At 43.1% G+C, this 21,864-nt stretch overlaps 1 protein-coding gene across 1 annotated transcript; it reads right to left on the bottom strand.

The window, feature by feature from the left end:
- Positions 1–3,599: 3,599 nt before the first annotated feature.
- On the bottom strand, positions 3,600–9,821 carry C1H13orf42 (chromosome 1 C13orf42 homolog). Its single transcript, XM_073323333.1, is given in 4 exon segments — positions 3,600–3,835; positions 4,922–5,057; positions 6,078–6,129; positions 9,436–9,821. Coding segments are annotated over 4 exon segments (810 nt in total).
- Positions 9,822–21,864: the final 12,043 nt, after the last annotated feature.

Below are 21,864 nucleotides of genomic sequence, written 5' to 3'. Positions count from 1 at the left end.
CTTCATCTGGAATAGTGTGTACAATTCTGGTCTCCCATGTTTAAAAAAGATTAATTCAAACTGCAATAGGTGCAGAGAAGGGCTACTAGAATGATCAGAGGAATTGAGAATTTCTACCTTTTGAGAGGAGATTTAAGGAGCTTGGCTTGTTTTGCCTAACAAAATGAAAGATGAGGGGGAGTTATGATTTCGCTCTGTAAATACATCAGAGGGATAAACACCAGGGAGGGAAAGGAGTTATTTAAGGGCCAATGTTGGCACAAAAACAAATGGATATAAATTAGCCATCAATTACGTTTATGCTTGAAATTAGACGAAGGTTTCTGACCATCAGAGGAGTGAAGTTCTGGAACAGCCTTCCAAAGGGAGCAGTAAGGGCAAAAAATCTAGCTGGTTTCCATACGTTCAAAACTGAGCTTGATAAGTTTATGGAGGGAATGGTATGATGAGACTGCCTACAACGGCATGTAGCCAATCTGTGACTGCTGTTAGCAAATATCTCCAATGGCTGGAGATGGGACACTATATGGGGATGGCTCTGAGTTACAAGAGAGAATTCTTTTCCAGGTGTCTGACTGGTAGGTTGCCCACATGCTCAGGGTCTAACTGATTGCCATATCTGGGGTCGGGAAGGAATTTTTCCTCAGGTCAGACTGGCAGAAAACCTGGGGCTTTTTTCACCTTCCTCTGCAACTTGGGGCATGGGTGACTTGCTGGTTTGAACTAGAGTAAATGCTAGACTCTCTGTAACTTGAAGTCTTTAAATCAAGAGTTGAGGACTTTACTAACTCAGCCAGAGGTTCTGGGCCTATTTCAGGAGTAGATGGGTGAGGTTCTGTGGCCTGCAATATGCAGGAGGTCAGACTAGATGACTATGATGGTTGCTTCTACCATTATAGTCTATGAGCAACAGGCTACATTTATACCCCAATTTATTGCTTCAACATGGCATCAGACTTTCTGGATGATGTTGGCAGAATTTATGTTGCTTGATTGGGCAGGACTACAGGCTAAGCTGAATGTAGAGGAACAACATGTAAAATTGAAGTGTAACAGAAGCAAACTCAGTTCATGAATATCATTAGAAAGAAAAAAAAGGATGTTATTCAATCAGCAGGTGTCAGCAGTGAACAGCTGATTCCTTGGCACTCTCCTATCAGGTGAAGAACAGCATCCTAACTCAATAAGATCTGAAGAATGTTTAGCCAGTGGCAGGAATCCTGGTCAAGTAAGTCTGTCAAGAAGCAATAGAAATGCAGATCTATAACACTTGCTGTCTAGTAAATGTTACAGTACAGCATGCATGATGCTCATGAAGGTTACAATGCAATAAACTGATTAATTCAGCAGTCCCTGCCTCTGGATCTTTACCCAAGTCCCTTGTATAGCAGAAATGCTGAACATAGAAATGGCAGGGAGTTGTGCAAAGTACCTTCCCAATTCACAAGGGACACTGTGACAGGGTGAACTAGGTCCGGAGGCCCCCTGCTGGAGGCCTGAGGCCCTGCCACACCCTACCCCAGAAAAGGGCAGTAGAGAAATCCTTCAAGCTGCCTAGAGCAGCTGTGTCAGAAGCAGCCAATCAGGAACCAACAAGCTAGTATAAGAAGAGCTGCAGGGCCAGAGAGAGTTTAGTTCTTTGCTAGAGTAGGAGGAGTATGGCCAGCTGGCCTTGGACAGAGTAATGCTGGCAGAACCCTGGGGGAATGTGAAGGAGCTCTGGGCTGGCTGCTGGGACTCCACCAGGACAAGGCCCTGAGGTAAGTGTGAAGAATGTACTGGACCCATGGGGAAGTGGCCCAGGGAATTAGAGCAGCAGTGTGGCTTAGATAAAGGGACATGGCACAGCTGCTATCTATAGGGTCCCTGGGCTGGGACCACCCTGCACCCCCACCAGCCACTGGGAAAGTGGCCTGGACCTTGATACACCCTAGAAGGACAACTGAACTGCATTGGCCAGCTTGAGAGCTGTGGCCAGAAAGGACCTGAGAGGGTGAAGACATTGCCTCCAGGGAGGGAGCCCTGGGGCATTGCTCTATACCAGAGCAGGGACAACTTGAGAGAGATGTTACTGAGAGAGGCCCCTGTTGGACTTATACCCCAGAAGGAGTTTGCTGTGCTTTTACTCACAGACAGATTGTGTGTGTGAGAGACTTGGCTGGAGGGCTGAGTCAGCAAAGACCCACCACAAAGACAGAGAGAGAGTGCAGGCACACGCACTTGGCCAACAGGTGCTCATGAGAGGTGAGTGTAGCCCATTGCAGACACAGTTAAAATAGTAAATTTCATGTCCAATAAGCCATGCACCAAGGATCAGTACTGACTGAAGGCCAATAGAAAGAAAAGACACTGGAGCAAAATAGACTTTCTCTAACTTGCTTTTCTTTCAGATTCTGAAGAAAGTCAACTTTAACCTGGATGAGGTTCAGACAAAAACTAGGGACTCATAATGGCAGTGCCTGGTCCAAACAGCCAGTGCAACATGGTGGGAATGCTTCAGTGTAGTCCATGAGGTTTTACTTTGCTATTCGTTAGAGAAATAGACATACTGTATGTCATAAAAATTCCAAATGGCTTATGTAGCATGACTAAGGTAAAAGCACCTTCTTAGAAGCACCTCTATAGTACACGTTTTTTCCAGTGTTTACTGGAGGTCTTAATGAACACAGATGTCCAGGTAATGGGCATAAACTAGTGCTGATGTACTAGGATTTATGTTCATGATTTCCTCCCCCCACCCCGGATTAGAGAGTAGTCCATGTCCTGTTTGTTCACAAATGCTACTGTTCAAAGATATTACACACCTATAGGAGTGCATATAAATGTTTTAAATTCCCATCATCTAGGTAAGGCTTGATCAGCATCTGGGATATTCAAATATATGGTTGAGGAATTTTTTTTATTTTTTGTAACCTATGAAAAGAATTGCACAAATCTCCACCTGCAAGGAAGCTTCTGTGCTTCTCCCACATCAAAACAGTTTCCATCAGAGAGCAGAGTACAGGAACTTCTTGACTTTTCTAGCACACAGTGAGAGAATTGTCTCAACACATCCCTGCTCATGCTGATGCTCTTATTGCTGTTATTTTTAAGGCCCTTTCAAGGCTGCCTTCTCCACAGCCTCTCGTTGGTGCCACTGCGTGCTCTCAGGTCATGGGACTGATGATGGCACACACTAAATCCTCTCCTGCAAAGATGAGGAAAGTCCATTTCGCTGCCCTGAAATTGGAACTCCTGGTGCAAATATTCACCAAAGATCAATAGAACTGCTTTGTAGCACTAGAGGCAGGAGAGAGATGACTGCACCAGGCAATGCTGAAATCATTGCTTCCAATAACACTGGAAAACACTTGCCAAGTTGGCGCTTCCCCCGCACCCAATGATAAAGCAGTATTGTTAGGCACCGTGAACTCAATGAGCTATGCTCCAATGTCACTGCAAACCTGGAATAGCCATGGCTCACAATACAAACAGCATAAAAAGCCTTCAGTTAACATGCACTGTTATGTACCTGCTGCAGTGTTGGGTGGGCCAGAGCTTACCAAGAGAAGTAACTGCTACACATTCTAGCTTTTCATATAGCTATCTTCCAGCTGGGGCTAGTCCTTCTTACATGATTTTGGTTTAAATTTTAAAGTGCTGAATGCCCCTTCCACTGCTTTGGGTAAATAAATTGGATATCTTTCCAATCTCTTTCTGGAGCCAGTTGTTCTTCTCTGGCTGTTTCTTTTAGACTGGCTTGCTGCCTCTATGTGCAAGGCATCTTGGGAGTGCCTCTGGGGGGCACGGAGAATCCAGTTTGAATGTAAACTGTGCTCACGAGTGCTGGTAGCAACTGAAAGACAGAAGATAGTTCTAGTTAATAGCTTCCCAATGAATGTTGACATTCAGCTAGTAATTGACAAAGGAGGATGTTAATTAAGTCCTTTCTAGAAGTAATGCTGAGTAACATAGTGAAGTTTTCATAATGACTTCTACTTTAGGAATGTCTGAATTTCACTTTCTGACTAAAATTTTCTGTACTTTATCTCTAGCTTATAGGTAGGCTGGCAAGATCTTTCAACAAAAACTTTTCTTGGTGAAAAATGCAGATTTTAGTTGGCTGATAAGGATAGCTTGGTGGTTTGAGCATTGGCCTCCTAAACCCAGGGTTGTGAGTTCAGTCCTTGAGGGGGCCATTTCAGGATCTGGGGCAAAAATTGGGGACTGGCCCTGCTTTGAGCAGGGGATTGGACTTGATGACCTTCTGAGGTCCCTTCCAACTCTGATATTCTGTGAATTTGTGTCCTTTTCAGCAAACGGTTGTAGTGGGAGAGGAGGGTGGAACCTCTCAAATTTCCCCAAAAGTAATGTTTCACTTCAACCTCTTTGAAACAAAATATTTAGTTTGATTCCAAATGAATTTTGGTTTCAAAATCACCTTTAGCTTTATTTTAAACTGGGGAGAGGGGGAGGGAGAAGCTTGAAATCCAAACAAAGCATTTCATGTCAGAGCAAACACGATGTTTCATTCAACCAAAAACTACTTGTTTTCTGACTTTTCAATTAATCAGATTTTTTTCAGAAAAATTCATTTTTTGGATCAACCTGAAATAAGTGTATTGATTGAATTGTCAGTGATACCCCTCCCCCAATCCAATATTTGCACACTGGTGCCTGTCAGTGAGTTTTTGGTTTATAAGGTTGACCAATATCAGCCAACCATTTCTGAATGAGGAAAGAGATCAATCTATATAGAAAGATATGTTTCAGTCACCTATAGATAAGGACTATTCTGCTGATATTTTTAACAGCTCTATAAACAAGACTACCTGTTGTAGAAATTGGAGTGTGACATTTTTATGATCCACATATTTTCCCTTCATGCCTCCACCCCTCTTCCCTTAGTAATAGTATTTTAGATGTACTATATAGACTTCACCATCAAAGTCAACATCCACGTTTGGGAGATCTGTCACAGGAACTTTCTGCGATCTCTCTGCATCCAGATCTGCAATCACTGAGTCCAAGAAGGCTATTGCCTCTCTTACATCTGAATTGGGCTGTGGGACTCTTTTCTCCATTGATATCTGTTGAACAAATGTGTAAGAAATAAGTACATTGAGAATAATATAGAACTACTTCTTAATAAGAGAACCATGCAAAGCGGAGTTGCAGCTGGATCCAAACAGCCCAAATTTTGATTTTATTTGGGCCCATCTTTAGTCCATAGTTCATACCAAGCTAAGAATTGTCCACAAATACCTAGTGCTTATATTGCTCTTTTCATCAGGAGATCTCAGAGCACTTAGACAGGAAGTCAGGATCATTATCCCCAATTTACAGATGGGGAATTGAGGCTTGGAGAAGGAAAGTGACTTGCCCAAGACCCAGCAGGCCAGTGCTACAGCGAGCAGTAGAACCCATACCTCCTGAATGCCAGACCCAGGCACTACCCATTAGGAGACACTGCCTCCCAAACAGGTTGAACCTCTTGGTACTAATGGGCCAGATTTTCAAATACTCAGCACCTGCCCTCCCCCACAACAGCTAGGGCCAGATTTTCAAAGTGCTTGTCAGCCAACATCTCGTGTCCTGACATGCAGGGGTAGAGTTTCAAACAGCCCTCGGCACTCAATATTCTGAGCTCTTCTGAAAATCTGCCCACTTATTTTGGTGCCTATGTGGAAACTGAGGTCTTTGTGCATAAAGTCTATTTAAGGAGGAAGGAGGCTTTTGTGCCACTAAAGGGGGACAATTTGATAGTGTGGTGATAACCCCAAATGAAAACCAGTAGGGTTTAAAAATCTCTCTTCAATAAACATTTCTGTGTGTAAAAACTGAAATAGTTATGACAATAGAGTAACACTTCTTGGAGTTTCTATGTACTGCAGTGTCTGTATAGACAAAACTCCCATTGACTGTCCTCGGAGTTCTGCCCAAGTAAGGACTGCTTATGTTCTCACTCGGTTTAAGGCCAGACTGTGCCATTGAGAGCAGTGTGTCCCTACCACACTACCTCCCTGACTCTCCGAGATATCTTTGAAGGATGCAGCTCTCTGCTCTATAGGCTGGTGAGGGGATGAATAAAGCTTGACCTAGCTTCTTTGCTCCCTAACCTCTTTGGGGTGACTTGCATCAATAGGAGTGCTAAAAGGAAGCAGCCACTTCACACCTACTGACTAGTGACTGCTATTACATCTGGCCCTTAATGGTTAGAAGACAGTTTAAAGAAAATGTCTTGTCAATATCATCCAAGACACAAATTATTTTTCCCTCAGGACGAGCCCCAGGGTCAAAGTTTGAGCCTGAATCCAGACCCAAAGGTCAGATACCATTCAGTAACCAGGCTTTGGTTCAGCCTGTTATAGAGACAGCCATTCAGATCCAAATCCAAACCTCCTTAGTGTTTGGTGAGTGCATTTCTACTAATTCCTCATCATGTAGAGAAAGAGAAATGAATTTTCACTGAAGGTAATGTTAATGCAAGCAGATAGTGACGTACAAAACAATACATCCCTGTGTTTAAAAAGAAACATGTGATCACTAAATAAAAGTACCATTTAGAAAGCAGCCAAATAACCCGTGGTATTCTGGATTACTTCCGGAGTCCTTCAGAACCCCTTTCTTCAAAGCCAGTGTTACGGTGCAGTGACCGACCCGCTTGTGTTGGTGAGAATGACTCACTGTATAGAGTATCCTGCTGATGTCATACATTATCCATTTATGAGCAGGAGGCTGGTAGAGTTAACACTCCAGCAGGAATCAAGGCTGGTCATACATAAGAACGAGTCAGTTATAATCTGATGACCTAATACTCCAGACCTTTGAAAATGAGAGCTGCATTTGTTTGTTAAATCAGAGTTCCTTTTTTTTTTAAAAGAGAAATTTTCTATTGTACATAGCACTATAACAACCCACTCAGGAAATGTAAGGACCCTCTGTCTGTAAGATCTATTCTACAGCACCTACTGTAGTTGGCAGTGTTTTGCATCCTTTGCCACTGTGTTGACTCGGCCAAATTCTGCTCTGTTACACAAGGGTAGATCCAGAATTCTACCACTGATGGCAATGGAGTTAGTGACCCCAGTGCCTGTCAATCTCCCATGAATCAAAAGGGAACCAACCCCAACTAACTATAGGGAGGGTGTGTCATAAATTCCTAGACTACTTATCCATATGAAAAGGTTCTTATACTGGCACCCATCGGCATAGCGCAAGCCACACTCCTCCTAGATCTCAGTGTGTCTATTGTGGATCTTTCCCTCTCCTTGATTATTCATCTCTTTACAAATGTCTCCATCTCCCCTTGCCAATGCATCTTAATTCTTCTTCCCCTCCATTATTTACTGAGCATCAGTGTACCGAATATGATACCAATGTAGGTCCTGATCCAAAGCCCACTGAAGTCATGTGAAAACTGCCATTGATCAGAGTGGGCATTGGATCAGGCCCATAAAGCATTAGAAAATATGGTCTCTGGTACCAGAAATTTTTAGGCTTCATTCAGCCCCCACTGGCACAATTTGCACCCCCTATGCAGTAGCAGAAGCTACTATATCCAAAGGTGAATTTGTCCTTGTGGGAGGGTAGGCAGCATTTGAACCAGTGTTCTCCTTCAGGGCTTCTGCCATGGGAGGTTGACTTCAAAGTGTGGTCAATGCCTTGCTGATAGAGAGTCCCAAGGGATGCAGCGAGTCAGCCCTCTGTCCCCTCCCCACACTGCCCCGCTTGCACCCACTGTGGGCCCTGCACAGGCCAGCTGTGGCTCTGCTGTCAAAGGAGGGATTGTGGCCACTTTGCATGAACACAATACTCTGGCAGGCAGCCTTTCCACTGCTGGGAGCTCTGTATCTAACTGAATCAAGCCAGGCTGAATCAGCCTCATTTCTGAGCAGATGCAAACAAAACAGTTCAGATACATGAGATCCAAAACTGCAACTGAAAGGAAAGGCTGCATTCGATTTTTCAACTGTATGATTCTTTACTCTGTAAAATGGTTGGAGATAGCACCTTTCATACAGACTACTTCAAAGTTCTGAGTGTAATGACAGTGAAGTGCAAAATTTTGTTTTCTGTTTCTAAAGCATCTGCCAGTGTATTAGTTAGCAGCAGCTTTCTAGTGAATGGAGCATTGAGAACTAATACTGGCTGTGTCCCCGTGGCAGGCAGTGAAACTTGTAGCGATGACAAAACTAGTACTGCTGATGACATTGTACCTGGCTGCTCAGTGAAAATCATGGTGGTTCAATAAAAGAATGTACTCTGTGTAGAAAATTTCAAAGCAGTTTACACGGGGCCTGATGCAAAGTCAATAGAAAGCCTCCTACTTATCTCAATGGATTACTGAGCTCTCCAATCAGTAACAGCTATAAACAACCAAGGTGGATAACCATGAAGTGCCATCTGATGTGATAGCCTTGAACACAATTATTTTATGGATGCATTTTCCAGACATCATACACACCCAACTCTTTCTCGCTCTCACGCACATTTTCCCCAAAACATTCAGATAAATCTCGACTCATGCACACGCCACATCACTCCAAATATGTGTTTACAGGCCCTATGTGTTCTCATCTCCCCCCACTCCAGGATTCTCTACCTATTGAGGTACTTCCATGACTCTATCACTGTACTGTCTGAGTGTCTTCTAAGTATTTATGGTTTATTTTCCTCACAACACTCCTGTGCAGAAGGGAAGTATTATTATCCCCTTTTTACGCATGGGGAATGGAGGCACAATGAAGTCACTTGCCCAAGATCACACAGAAGGTCTGTGGCAGAGTTGGGAAGATAGAAAATGGCATCTGTCACCATTTTAATCTATTAAAGCACTCCAGCTGTTCTCCAAAAAAGGCTGTTATTGGACCCTACCTCTAAAAGTGATGAAATATAACCAGGTCCCCCCATTCTTGGTAGAGGGCTATAATTGGTGGCACTTAATAACACAAATGATAACCTCAAACTAACAAAAACCCCACATGATTGACTGTGGTCTCATAAACCACCAGGATCCCAGAGACAGCAGCAGTCAGCTGCTCCTTTAGAATGTTCTGTTATCAGGTCAAATCTAGATCCTAAAGGAACATGCACAATCATCAGATTATGGTTGATACCTTAGTTCTTCTGTTTGCATCCAGGATACACAGAAAATCAAATTTAATTCAGCAGGTACTACTCAACCTTTATTCGCTCTTTATTCACTATTGTATGACTGCTTGTAAACATTAAATTATTCTTTATTTCAAATGGTGGCACAATAAGAGTGGACTTAAAAGAGGACTTGATCTTGAATAAAGACCATTGACACAGAAAACCAAAAGAGGTTATGCAACTACATGTTACACAGTCAAGGCAAATGGTAGGTAACCACATGGCAAGAATATTTTCTTGTGCTTAGATACAATAGGCCTTACCTTAGCGGAGTGCCTGGTAGGAAGTGGGTGTAGTGGCCTTTCCCCTGTTTTGGAGGATTTCGTTGACACCGGAGAAATTTCTGATGTCATGTTCATGGATTTTAAGTCATTGATGCTGTCAAGGTATTTTTTTCTCAAAGCTAATAGATCCTGTAAGTACTGTAAGCAATGTTGAGTCTTGGAGTACATCCAGGCCCTGTCTTCCTCTTTCTGTGGGAAGTATGCACACGAATCTATACTGGTGGTACTTTTGCATTTTTTCAAGGATTCATTGAGTCTCTGCTGCTCCCCTCCAAGAGTGTACATAGAGGTGCTGCGGATCAGCCTTACAGCAGAGCCTATGCCATCATAGCAAGGGATATCATCAGACAGATTCCTCCTATGGGAGCTGGGGTGAAAGACTGAATGGATCTTTCTGAACATAATGTGCCACTTTCTTCACCCTGTACCTTGTCTCCTTCAGCCTCTTGATTTTAAGGCAAAATTAGCTAGTCAGTAACCGAGTCTCTTGTTAGCTGGAAGGCAGATTTGCCAGATGCTCACTTGAACCAGGCTAAAAGTTTATTGCTTCTTCAGCTGCTTGCAATATAATTTTTTGTTAAAGATCACAACAAAATGTTTTCGGTTACATCTGCATCACTTAAACAGCTTTGCTTTTCTCTCTGATTAAAGCGTGGTACAGTAAGTCAAATGCCTTCCTCTGCTCTCCCCATACAAATCATCAGCATCAGACAAGACATTTTCCTCTCCATTGTTGCTTTCTTTTGTTTCCATCAGTGTCACATCCTTGATCCGTTAGCTGTCTACTTCACCTTATAGTTACATAGATTCGAGATGTCTTTGTGCTGACCATGGTACTGAACTACTTCTAAGGTCCAAAAAATATCCTCTTGGTTAAGAAATAATGAGACATGGCTTAGCAGACCATTAATGGGTGTTTGCTGAAGAAATCATTCAAATAAGCTTAGACCAACAGGGACTGACTGATCAGGAAGGGAGCACCTGTATTGTCTTGATCATTGCACCTCCAGGCAGGAGTTCAGCTGCTATGACAAGGGATGTTGTGTTCTGTGCTATGGCAACAGAGGAATGGTTACAGCTATTTGATAGCACATCATTGTTACGAATAAAGTGGACTCAGGTATCCAGATCCATTACACCCCATTCAAAAGCTTCACCGTGTGAGAAATGCTGTGAAGTAAAACTGTGCTAAAATACTCCTGTATCTCAAAATAATAGCAGAGATTTTTAGTGCACAGAGAAACCATTACATCTGTGGCTTTTGAATGTTCAAGAAAAAAAAAACTACGTGCAAACATTTGAATACTGTGTTTATGGCTGCAGGATTTAGTCTGAAAAATACTGTAAATATTAGCATATTCATACTATTCTATGTTTTGCATAGTGTCCACATTGTGAATGTGCTTTAAGGGAAATAATTGGACAGCAGCCAGTTTTCATTGTCAGAATGATCTAGCTTTTATCTAAAGTCTACAGGAATGTTCAGGGCTTACATTTTCACAATCGAATTTGTAACTTATTCTGCTCAGGACTGTGTGTTTGAGAAACCCATGATTTCTGAAAATAAAATAACTATGATCTTAAAGTTTCCACTCAGGCAAAACTCCCATTGAACTCACTGGAAGTCTTGCGTATGGATTTAGGCACCATAACAGTTGTGCAATTGGCTATGGAGATATTGGATAATATAAATGTATGTGTGTAATTTCATGCATTCCTCCACAAACTCGGATTCACTGGGAGAAGATTTCATACTATAATTTTGGAGAATATTTACATATAGGCCCTGACTTCTGGACAGGGTTGAGCTGTGTTTGGCATAGGATTTAAGGCAGACTCAAGATAGGGAGCTACAAAAATGGCATAAAGCTAATTCTGGGGCTGGTTTGGCTCCCATTATAAGCAAGAATAGCCTTGGGATTGCTCTAAACTGCACCCAGCAGACTATGATCTAGTGGCTGGGGAGAGCTGGACCATGGAGATAAGTTTATATTACCTAATACTTCCAGAGGTGCTCTGCATGTGTTCCCCCCTCCAGGTAGTTGGTAAAGCCAACTTTATGGTCCCTTTGAGCCCAAGAGCTGTGCAAAGAGATTGTCACCTATGTGAGAATATGTCCCAGTGCCTCCAGGTCTAAGGCAGAGAGTCCTTCTGGACCATAAAAGTAATATAGTAAAAAGCATCGTGGGGTTCTTTTCTAGTACATATTTTCTCTTACAAAGTATAATCCTTAGTTTGGAGCTTTGTATCTGTCTCACTAGTGTTGCAAAGTGCAGCTGCTGTCCCAAACTGAAAGAAGTGAGATCAGTCCATAATATCCCTTTAAAGTGGATTTGATTTGCTGTATCTTCAGGTTTTAGTTGCAGTGAATGTAATGAGCACCTGTGTTTGCGCTCTCTGTCTGCTCCTGTAGCCATCTTGCCCATGGGACTTCCATTGACTTCAGTGACTCGAACATCTATGGGAACTCCAGGAAGGATTGGAGTCCAGTGATTTGCTGATGGCAACGGGAGTTCCCCAGAGATGAGTCTTGGGATCAAGCACTGCCTTTCCATCGCAGATTGATCTCGTTTGGATTTACCAGTAGTTCCACTGCAAGGTGGATCAAACTTTAAACAAAAACCAGGACTGCGTTTAATGATGAGTACATTAGATGTTATATGCCCTGATTAGCAAAGCACTTAAGCATCTGCTTAACTTTAAGCACATGAGGAAAACTATTCTTCTTCAGTAAAGCACTTTAAGTATGTGCTTAAGTCCTATTGACTTTAGTCCCTGTGGTGGATCTTAAGCATATACTTAATTTTAATCACCTGCTTTAGTGCTTTGCTGACCCCAAAATCCCCCTCTCCCCCCATTTTAAAAAATACTGGGCCAGGTTCATTTTGTGCCCCCAGAAACCAGGTTCCTATTGCTTCAAGAATGAATTTTAACAAGCGGAGACTAATAAAAAGTCATCCATGACTCAATACTGTAGCTATGCTATGTAGGGAACATGAATATTTATTTGTTTTCTCTAGAGTCACTTCTGTATTTGAAATAACCCTTATGCTTCTAAGATTAAAAGACAAGACTCTGGCTCTCTTTAAAGGCGATGAATAGATCTTGTGTATTCAGTGGTGATGAGGGCAGGCAGTGCTTAATTTGTAACCAAAGAGGTGCCAGAGCTCAAGCGATTAGGTGCTGGGGTCAGGCAATTTTTTTACTTTCATAACTGACGCAGTAAGCCCAAAGGCGCCGGGGCTCAGCCCTGACAAGCCCCGGCACAAATTAAGCACTGAGGGCAGGGTCCTGAGCCCCTGTCTCCCACCACAAGGGCATGGAATCAGGCATTCACACCTGCAGGTGGTTTTCTAAGTAGGCCTCTATTTATTCAAAGCCAAATTACATTCCCCTTCCATATGGAAGCTGTCCCATTTGAAGTAAATAGGACTGCTCCCATGAGCAAGGTAATGGCAATTCCACTAAGAGAGCATACTCCTCTTAGAATCATAGAATCATAGAATCATAGAATATCAGGGTTGGAAGGGACCCCAGAAGGTCATCTAGTCCAACCCCCTGCTCAAAGCAGGACCAATTCCCAGTTAAATCATCCCAGCCAGGGCTTTGTCAAGCCTGACCTTAAAAACCTCTAAGGAAGGAGATTCTACCACCTCCCTAGGTAACGCATTCCAGTGTTTCACCACCCTCTTAGTGAAAAAGTTTTTCCTAATATCCAATCTAAACCTCCCCCACTGCAACTTGAGACCATTACTCCTCGTTCTGTCATCTGCTACCATTGAGAACAGTCTAGAGCCATCCTCTTTGGAACCCCCTTTCAGGTAGTTGAAAGCAGCTATCAAATCCCCCCTCATTCTTCTCTTCTGCAGGCTAAACAATCCCAGCTCCCTCAGCCTCTCCTTATAACTCATGTGTTCCAGTCCCCTAATCATTTTTGTTGCCCTTCGCTGGACTCTCTCCAATTTATCCACATCCTTCTTGAAGTGTGGGGCCCAAAACTGGACACAGTACTCCAGATGAGGCCTCACCAATGTCGAATAGAGGGGAACGATCACGTCCCTCGATCTGCTCGCTATGCCCCTACTTATACATCCCAAAATGCCATTGGCCTTCTTGGCAACAAGGGCACACTGCTGACTCATATCCAGCTTCTCGTCCACTGTCACCCCTAGGTCCTTTTCTGCAGAACTGCTGCCTAGCCATTCGGTCCCTAGTCTGTAGCTGTGCATTGGGTTCTTCCGTCCTAAGTGCAGGACCCTGCACTTATCCTTATTGAACCTCATCAGATTCCTTTTGGCCCAATCTTCCAATTGGTCTAGGTCCTTCTGTATCCTATCCCTCCCCTCCAGCGTATCTACCACTCCTCCCAGTTTAGTATCATCCGCAAATTTGCTGAGAGTGCAATCCACACCATCCTCCAGATCATTTATGAAGATATTGAATAAAACCGGCCCCAGGACCGACCCCTGGGGCACTCCACTTGATACCGGCTGCCAACTAGACATGGAGCCATTGATCACTACCCGTTGAGCCCGACAATTTAGCCAGCTTTCTACCCACCTTATGGTGCATTCATCCAGCCCATACTTCCTTAACTTGCTGACAAGAATACTATGGGAGACCGTGTCAAAAGCTTTGCTAAAGTCAAGAAACAATACATCCACTGCTTTCCCTTCATCCACAGAACCAGTAATCTCATCATAAAAGGCGATTAGATTAGTCAGGCATGACCTTCCCTTGGTGAATCCATGCTGGCTGTTCCTGATCACTTTCCTCTCATGCAAGTGCTTCAGGATTGATTCTTTGAGGACCTGCTCCATGATTTTTCCAGGGACTGAGGTGAGGCTGACTGGCCTGTAGTTCCCAGGATCTTCCTTCTTCCCTTTTTTAAAGATTGGCACTACATTAGCCTTTTTCCAGTCATCCGGGACTTCCCCGGTTCGCCACGAGTTTTCAAAGATAATGGCCAGTGGCTCTGCAATCACAGCCGCCAATTCCTTCAGCACTCTCGGATGCAACTCGTCCGGCCCCATGGACTTGTGCACGTCCAGCTTTTCTAAATAGTCCCTAACCGCCTCTATCTCCACAGAGGGCTGGCCATCTCTTCCGCATTTTGTGATGCCCAGCGCAGCAGTCTGGGAGCTGACCTTGTTAGTGAAAACAGAGGCAAAAAAAGCATTGAGTACATTAGCTTTTTCCACATCCTCTGTCACTAGGTTGCCTCCCTCATTCAGTAAGGGGCCCACACATTCCTTGGCTTTCTTCTTGTTGCCAACATACCTGAAGAAACCCTTCTTGTTACTCTTGACATCTCTGGCTAGCTGCAGCTCCAGGTGCGATTTGGCCCTCCTGATAACATTCCTACATGCCCGAGCAATATTTTTATACTCTTCCCTGGTCATATGTCCAACCTTCCACTTCTTGTAAGCTTCTTTTTTATGTTTAAGATCCGCTAGGATTTCACCATTAAGCCAAGTTGGTCGCCTGCCATATTTACTATTCTTTCGACTCATCGGGATGGTTTGTCCCTGTAACCTCAACAGGGATTCCTTGAAATACAGCCAGCTCTCCTGGACTCCTTTCCCCTTCAAGTTAGTCCCCCAGGGGATCCTGGCCATCCGTTCCCTGAGGGAGTCGAAGTCTGCTTTCCTGAAGTCCAGGGTCCGTATCCTGCTGCTTACCTTTGTTCCCTGCGTCAGGATCCTGAACTCAACCAACTCATGGTCACTGCCTCCCAGATTCCCATCCACTTTTGCTTCCCCCACTAATTCTACCCGGTTTGTGAGCAGCAGGTCAAGAAAAGCACCCCCCCTAGTTGGCTCCTCTAGCACTTGCGCCAGGAAATTGTCCCCTACGCTTTCCAAAAACTTCCTGGATTGTCTATGCACCGCTGTATTGCTCTCCCAGCAGATATCAGGAAAATTAAAGTCACCCATGAGAATCAGGGCATGCGATCTAGTAGCTTCCGTGAGCTGCCGGAAGAAAGCCTCATCCACCTCATCCCCCTGGTCCGGTGGTCTATAGCAGACTCCCACCACTACATCACTCTTGTTGCACACACTTCTAAACTTAATCCAGAGACACTCAGGTTTTTCTGCAGTTTCGTACCGGAGCTCTGAGCAGTCATACTGCTCCCTTACATACAGTGCTACTCCCCCACCTTTTCTGCCCTGCCTGTCCTTCCTGAACAGTTTATAACCATCCATGACAGTAGTCCAGTCATGCGAGTTATCCCACCAAGTCTCTGTTATTCCGATCACGTCATAGTTCCTTGACATCACCAGGACCTCCAGTTCTCCCTGCTTGTTTCCAAGGCTTTGTGCATTTGTATATAAGCACTTGAGATAACCTGTTGATCGCCCCTCATTGCCAGTATGAGGCAGGAGCCCTCCCCTCACAGACATTCCTGCCTGTGCTTCCTCCCGGTATCCCGCTTTCCCACTTACCTCAGGGCTTTGGTCTCCTTCCCCCGGTGAACCTAGTTTAAAGCCCTCCTCACTAGGTTAGCCAGCCTGCTGGCAAAGATGCTCTTCCCTCTCTTCGTAAGATGGAGCCCGTCTCTACCCAGCACTCCTCCTTCATGGAACACCATCCCATGGTCAAAGAAACCAAAGCCTTCTCTCCGACACCATCTGCGTAGCCATTCGTTGACTTCCACGATTCGACGCTCCCTACCTAGGCCTTTTCCTTCCACGGGGAGGATGGACGAGAACACCACTTGCGCCTCCAACTCCTTTATTCTTCTTCCTAGAGCCACATAGTCCGCAGTGATCCGCTCAAGGTCATTCTTGGCAGTATCATTGGTGCCCACGTGGAGAAGCAGGAAGGGGTAGCGATCCGAGGGCTTGATGAGTCTCGGCAGTCTCTCCGTCACAGCCTTGCTGATAAGCACTGACTATACCTGCCATATCTAATCCTGTTGATAATTAAAAACCCAAACTCTTATTCCAGAATGGTTTCTTTGCTTCAAACTTGTTTGAAGAAGGATATTTAGCCCGTTAATTGAGAGTGCCAAATTTGCAGGAAGCTATTAAACTTCCCAGGCAGGAGCTAGAGAGAAATAGATCATTCTAAATATTTAATGGCATCTAGGATTACTAGCTTTGACAATGCTGCTCTCCTTTCGTGTTCGTTCATTTGGCCGTTTGACTTTCACTTGGCCGAGTCAAGGCTTTTACTTTTAAAATGTTTTTCTGCTGTATGATTTTCTTCACTGTCTCTGGTTTGTTGGGAGGACTGAAGGAGGCAGATTCTATGGACCACCAGGAGGTGTCTTATAAAGTTATCTCTGTTATCTGTCCCAAGGTTCTTGCAGTTGTAGAGCCTGATGTCTGGTTAAGAAATATCAATCCACCTGGGCTTCCAATTGTATATAATTTATAACTAAACAAAAAACATAAAATCAAAGACATAAATCAAATGAAGACAGAGTGAGTTAATATCAAACCAGTCTAATTAGCGGGTTGGTTAAAACATATCAAATGAAACAACAATTCCATATTAGCTATATCTAATAATGTAGAAGGAGTCAAACCTTTTTTAGCTATCAGCCTCAAAATGACAGGGCATGATCAATCCCAGTGCCACCTGATATTTATATTGCAGCCAAATGGCGGATACAAAGGAGCATCTAATCTCTCTTGGATTAAACTACAGCTCTGATGCTAATTAAGGAAGACTGCCCAAATTATAGACACATGATAATAACCAATCTTTTTCTCCCCCAACATAGTTACATGAGACATTCCAACACAGCTGAGAACAGCACAGCTTATTACGTTTTTCCAACGAACAAAAATGGAGGTGAAAATAACAATTTCTCAGGATTTAAACACACGTCTCCACACGTCTCCCAACCCATGAACTGCATGCATAGACAGCAAGGTCATTTAGCCTGGTGTTGTTTTAGATGACTGAGAGACTGTCCTGTAGGTTCCATTCTCAGTCAGACTCTATGGGTTCTCCACGCGCACACACACACAAAACCAGTCAGTCACCCCCTGGAATTAAACAAAAGAGAACAACCTCTACAAGCGCAAGAATGCTGAGGTACAGGCATCACTTATTAATAAAAATTGGTAAAACAACTCCCAAACGTTTGCTATTTAGGCAAGATAGTTGTCATGACTTTTACTGTTTCAATCAGCCAGGGCGCCATTTGGGGAGAGTGTGAGTGTATGCGGGGGGTTGCCTCCCCCCTATGCTTCAGACCATGCGTTAATATTAAGAATGATACATGTATCTAAAAATGTATAATTTGTGTTCCTGCTCTTGTATTTTACGATTTTCCCAGCCTGTGCCTACTAATTCTACAATCTACCAGCTCAAGCTTCTGGCTATTAGTGGCAGGAAACAGGCTTGCATGCTCTAGTCTACAAAGCATTCCCTCAGGACAGCATTAATGACAAACAACTCACAGTTGCTGGCAGTTGTTTTTCCGTCACCCTCATCCTGGCAAGTCAGAAATGTAACTTTTTAAAACTGTGTCATTGGCAAATTATTTTATTCTGGTGGAGCTTTGATGACTAAATCGGTCACAGAGGTTTAGCCAATATATTAATAAATGGTTCACAGTTTGTCAGAGTTTATCAGTCTTTGTAGCTGGTTATGATTCCTAATGTATCACACTCAGTAAAGAAGTTCATCTTCGGTTTTCAGTCAATTTCCATCTGCAACTGACTTAAGCTGCTTGGCAAAAAATAAAAGAACACTTTTTATTGATTATATTACAGGCAGCTCAGCATGTGAAGTAAGTGAGGCGCTCTCTTCATTCACTGAGAACATTCATGTCACAGACTTCCCTAATTAAAACGCTTTGACCAACTGTGTTTTTCATTGTGTTTTATTCGTAATGTGCTCTGAGTGTAATAAAGCACTAATTTAATTAATATTTCTGCATAAGGAAGCACTTAGTGTATTCAAATAAAAGCACCATGTATGCCAGAAGGACACATCACCATGGTAAAGCTTAACAAGGGTGCCAACTGGGGAAGAGAGGCAGAAGCCCTCCTCCCCGCCAATTTTTGTACAGCAGGTGTGCAAGCTCCCAGGTAAAGCTCTTAACTACAGCACAGCATTAGTGTGAAATGTAAGTTCTGCAGAGGAGAGGTGCCCTAGGGAGTCAGTATTTTGTTTACAAACAGAGGCAGGGTGATTAAGATGAGAAAGGGCTGGTGATTAAGAATGTGGCAGTTTAGCCTGTAAAAGAGGAATTCCACTGTGGAGGGGGGCCAGGGAGGAGGGGTTGTTTTAGGGAGAACAAAGCGGTGGGGAAGGGGACTCAGAAAAAATCCAGCAAAGCACTGAGCTTGGGTTACATTCAGAAAAGGGGGAGATTTGGGGGCATAGGTGAAAAGAAAAGGTCAAACCCAGGGAAGGCTAGCAGTGTATCGAGAAGTTCCCACTCTACCTGTGGTACTTATCTGGCCCCATCACCATGGTATCTGAGGCTGTGCCTTACAACGTCTAACCTATTTCTCCTCCCAGCCCCTTGGTGAGGTAGAGCAATGCTGTTATCCCCATTGTACAGATGGGGCATTGAGGCACACACAGATTAAAGGCCAGATTTTCAAAAGTATTTAGGCACCTAGTGAGATTTTCAAATGAACTTAGAAGATTTGGTGCTTTGTAAACCCCACTAGATATCTAGCTGCATCTTTGAGTGCCTAAAAACCTTTGCAAAAAGAAAAGGAGGACTTGTGGCACCTTAGAGACTAACCAGTTTATTTGAGCATAAGCTTTCGTGAGCTACAGTTCACTTCATCAGATGCATACTGTGGAAAATACAGAAGATGTTTTTATACACACAAACCATGAAAAAATGGGTGTTTATCACTATAAAAGGTTTTCTCTCCCCCACCCTACTCTCCTGCTGGTAATAGCTTATCTAAAGTGATCACTCTCCTTACAATGTGTATGATAATCAAGGTGGGCCATTTCCAGCACAAATCCTTCTGTCCTTAAAGCCTTGGCTTGTGGTCAGACAGGAAGTCCCTAGGGGGAGTAGAACCCAGGTCTTTCAGGGCTAGCTCCCCATCCAACAGACAAGCCCTTTTCTCTCTGCTGCTTGCTGCAAAAAAAGAGGACTCTGATAGATGGGGAAAAAAAACAAGGCAGCCAGTTTTCTGAGACTCCAGCAAATGGTGCCAGGATGGACATCATGGTTGACAGCATGGAAAGCAGCACAGAGGATAGGAAGCCTGGAAAGTGAAGTGAGCTGTAGCTCACAAAAGCTTATGCTCAAATAAATTTGCTAGTCTCTAAGGTGCCACAAGTACTCCTTTTCTTTTAGTCAGATGAGAGGAGATCACTTAACTCCCACGGGGTAGCAGGTTCTGCCCCATGCTGGGTTGTACAGCAATGGCTGCTGTGCAATTTTAACTGAAAACCATTTTGTTCAGTCATTTTTTGTTCTGAGTTTGAGAAAAGGAAGAAATGAGAAACTGTCACTGAAGTATCAGATGTGATTATACATCAAAGTCTTAGGGTTTCCACTGTATTCAAGCCAATTCCAGAACAAAGAACAGAAACTGCATCCACAGAGTCCATAAAGTTGGTGATTACTGTCATGATTTGCATAATTCACTGGGCACCATCTGTGTGCTCAGCACTGTTCAAAATATGCCAGAAAATCCAGTCCCTGAGCCAATGCATATAAAATATGTAATTCTGGATAAGATGGCTCAGATATGTAAGTATGGAGTGTACGGTTATTGACCACATGTGTTATCACATGTTCACTGTGATGTTTATGTCTATGAGTGGAGGCACTGATGGCAATAGACGGTTTAGTTGATGAAGGACTTGAAGATTTGACCCTCTAACTTTCTTTCTAAAGGAAGAGCTGCCCAGAGCTTCTGTGCCTGTTCATTTTCCTTTCATTTCCTGCCTGCAGTGGCCCTGATATACCTCAGAAGTCTCTCTTTTTTTTCCTCAATTTTAAAATATAGAATTTTCTTGGTGTTTGGTTTTAAATATTATCCTGTGAGAACTGCAACTCAGTTGCTGTAGTGTTGTGTTTAAGGGCCGTCTGGAAAATAACTAGCCTTTAAACAGAAGTAAAAGCAGTGTTGCCAACTCCCATGATTTTGTCATAAGTCTCAAGATAATTGTTTTCCTTAAAGCCCCCGCTCCTGGAGTCAAGTGGGTATGTGATGATTTTAGCCTTCATTCTTAAAGAAAAATGAGTTTCTAGTCCTTGTGGCTGTGGAGAAAGCTTCAAAATATGACCCCAGTGCACCCTAAAGGTTCAAAAAGCAGAAGGCAAATAAAAAGAACTCCAAATCTGTTGTTTTTACGTAATCCCATGATATTAAAGCCAATCTCATGATTTTTGGTGAGCCTGATTGAAGTTTTTTGAACATTTGGGATTGGCAATACTGTGAAAGTGACTTGAAAGTGTCAGTTCCACTCCTGTTTAAGGTTAGTTTCTTGTCTATTATTTGTAGTAAGGTGACACCTCTAGAGCCCTAGGCAGGTGCAGTATAAATTCATAGGGCCTTTCCCTCATAGTGTGTTTCCAAAGCTAAATGATCTATTCCAAGCTTAGTGAACTGCAAAAAAGTGATAGAAAGCAATCTAGATTTTTCTACAATTGTTTCAATTGTTGTATTCAAGAGTTAGTAACAAAGAATATACAGTAAAATGCAACTAGTGTTAATTAAGTGACTTGACACAAGACATGAGAATATGTTAGTATTAGAGCTGAGTGGGTCTAATATTTATTAAATCCTCTTTTTTTATATAGGAATTAGACAGAGTGCTCCTATCAGCTAATTTCTAAGTTATCTGCAAAAAACCCTAGGGTTTTCAGGTGCCTAATTAGCCCTTGGAATCATGGTTAAAGTTGGCCCCCCTCTACCAAAATCTGAAAGGTGCCCCTTTTGCTTAAGCTTAGGCAAGCTGCAGATTGCCTACAAGCTCTGGTGTGATGAGGATTTGTGGATCATGACGCTGATTGAAAGTGGGACATTGGGTGGAGAATGGTATTGGTCAATTGAGAGTGATATTGTTTGGTTTAGAAATAAGTGGTGCAAAACTTCCACTTGAGAAAATTCTTTGTGCATCTAATTTTAATGGTATTTGCAATCCTATGAAAAACAAAAATAAATACTGTATCAGGTCCTGTCTTAGGAGAAATTTTTAAACCAGGCAACAAACATGTTCTATAATAATAACGTACATTGCATGATTTGTAGGATTTGGGGTACATATTATGCTCATATTTATTTTATTCTTTGCAGCATACAGTGAAGCTTGTACCACCATTGAAAAATAATATTTTATCGGTTTTTAAACAAAAGGCCCCTGCAAATGAAAACTGTGAAAGCTGAAGAGCCATCCTTGAAAAGGAATTGTGGAAAAGCTTCTGCAAGTAACAGTGTCCTGCCATCAACACTGAAAACATAGTGGATGATGATCTTAGTGGCAATACCTCATCAACAGC

This window comes from Lepidochelys kempii, chromosome 1 (genome assembly GCF_965140285.1).
Source record: "Lepidochelys kempii isolate rLepKem1 chromosome 1, rLepKem1.hap1, whole genome shotgun sequence".
NCBI lineage: Eukaryota > Metazoa > Chordata > Testudines > Cheloniidae > Lepidochelys > Lepidochelys kempii.
The sequence above is the reverse complement of the archived record's forward strand: the minus strand, read 5'-3'. Positions and strand labels throughout refer to the sequence as shown.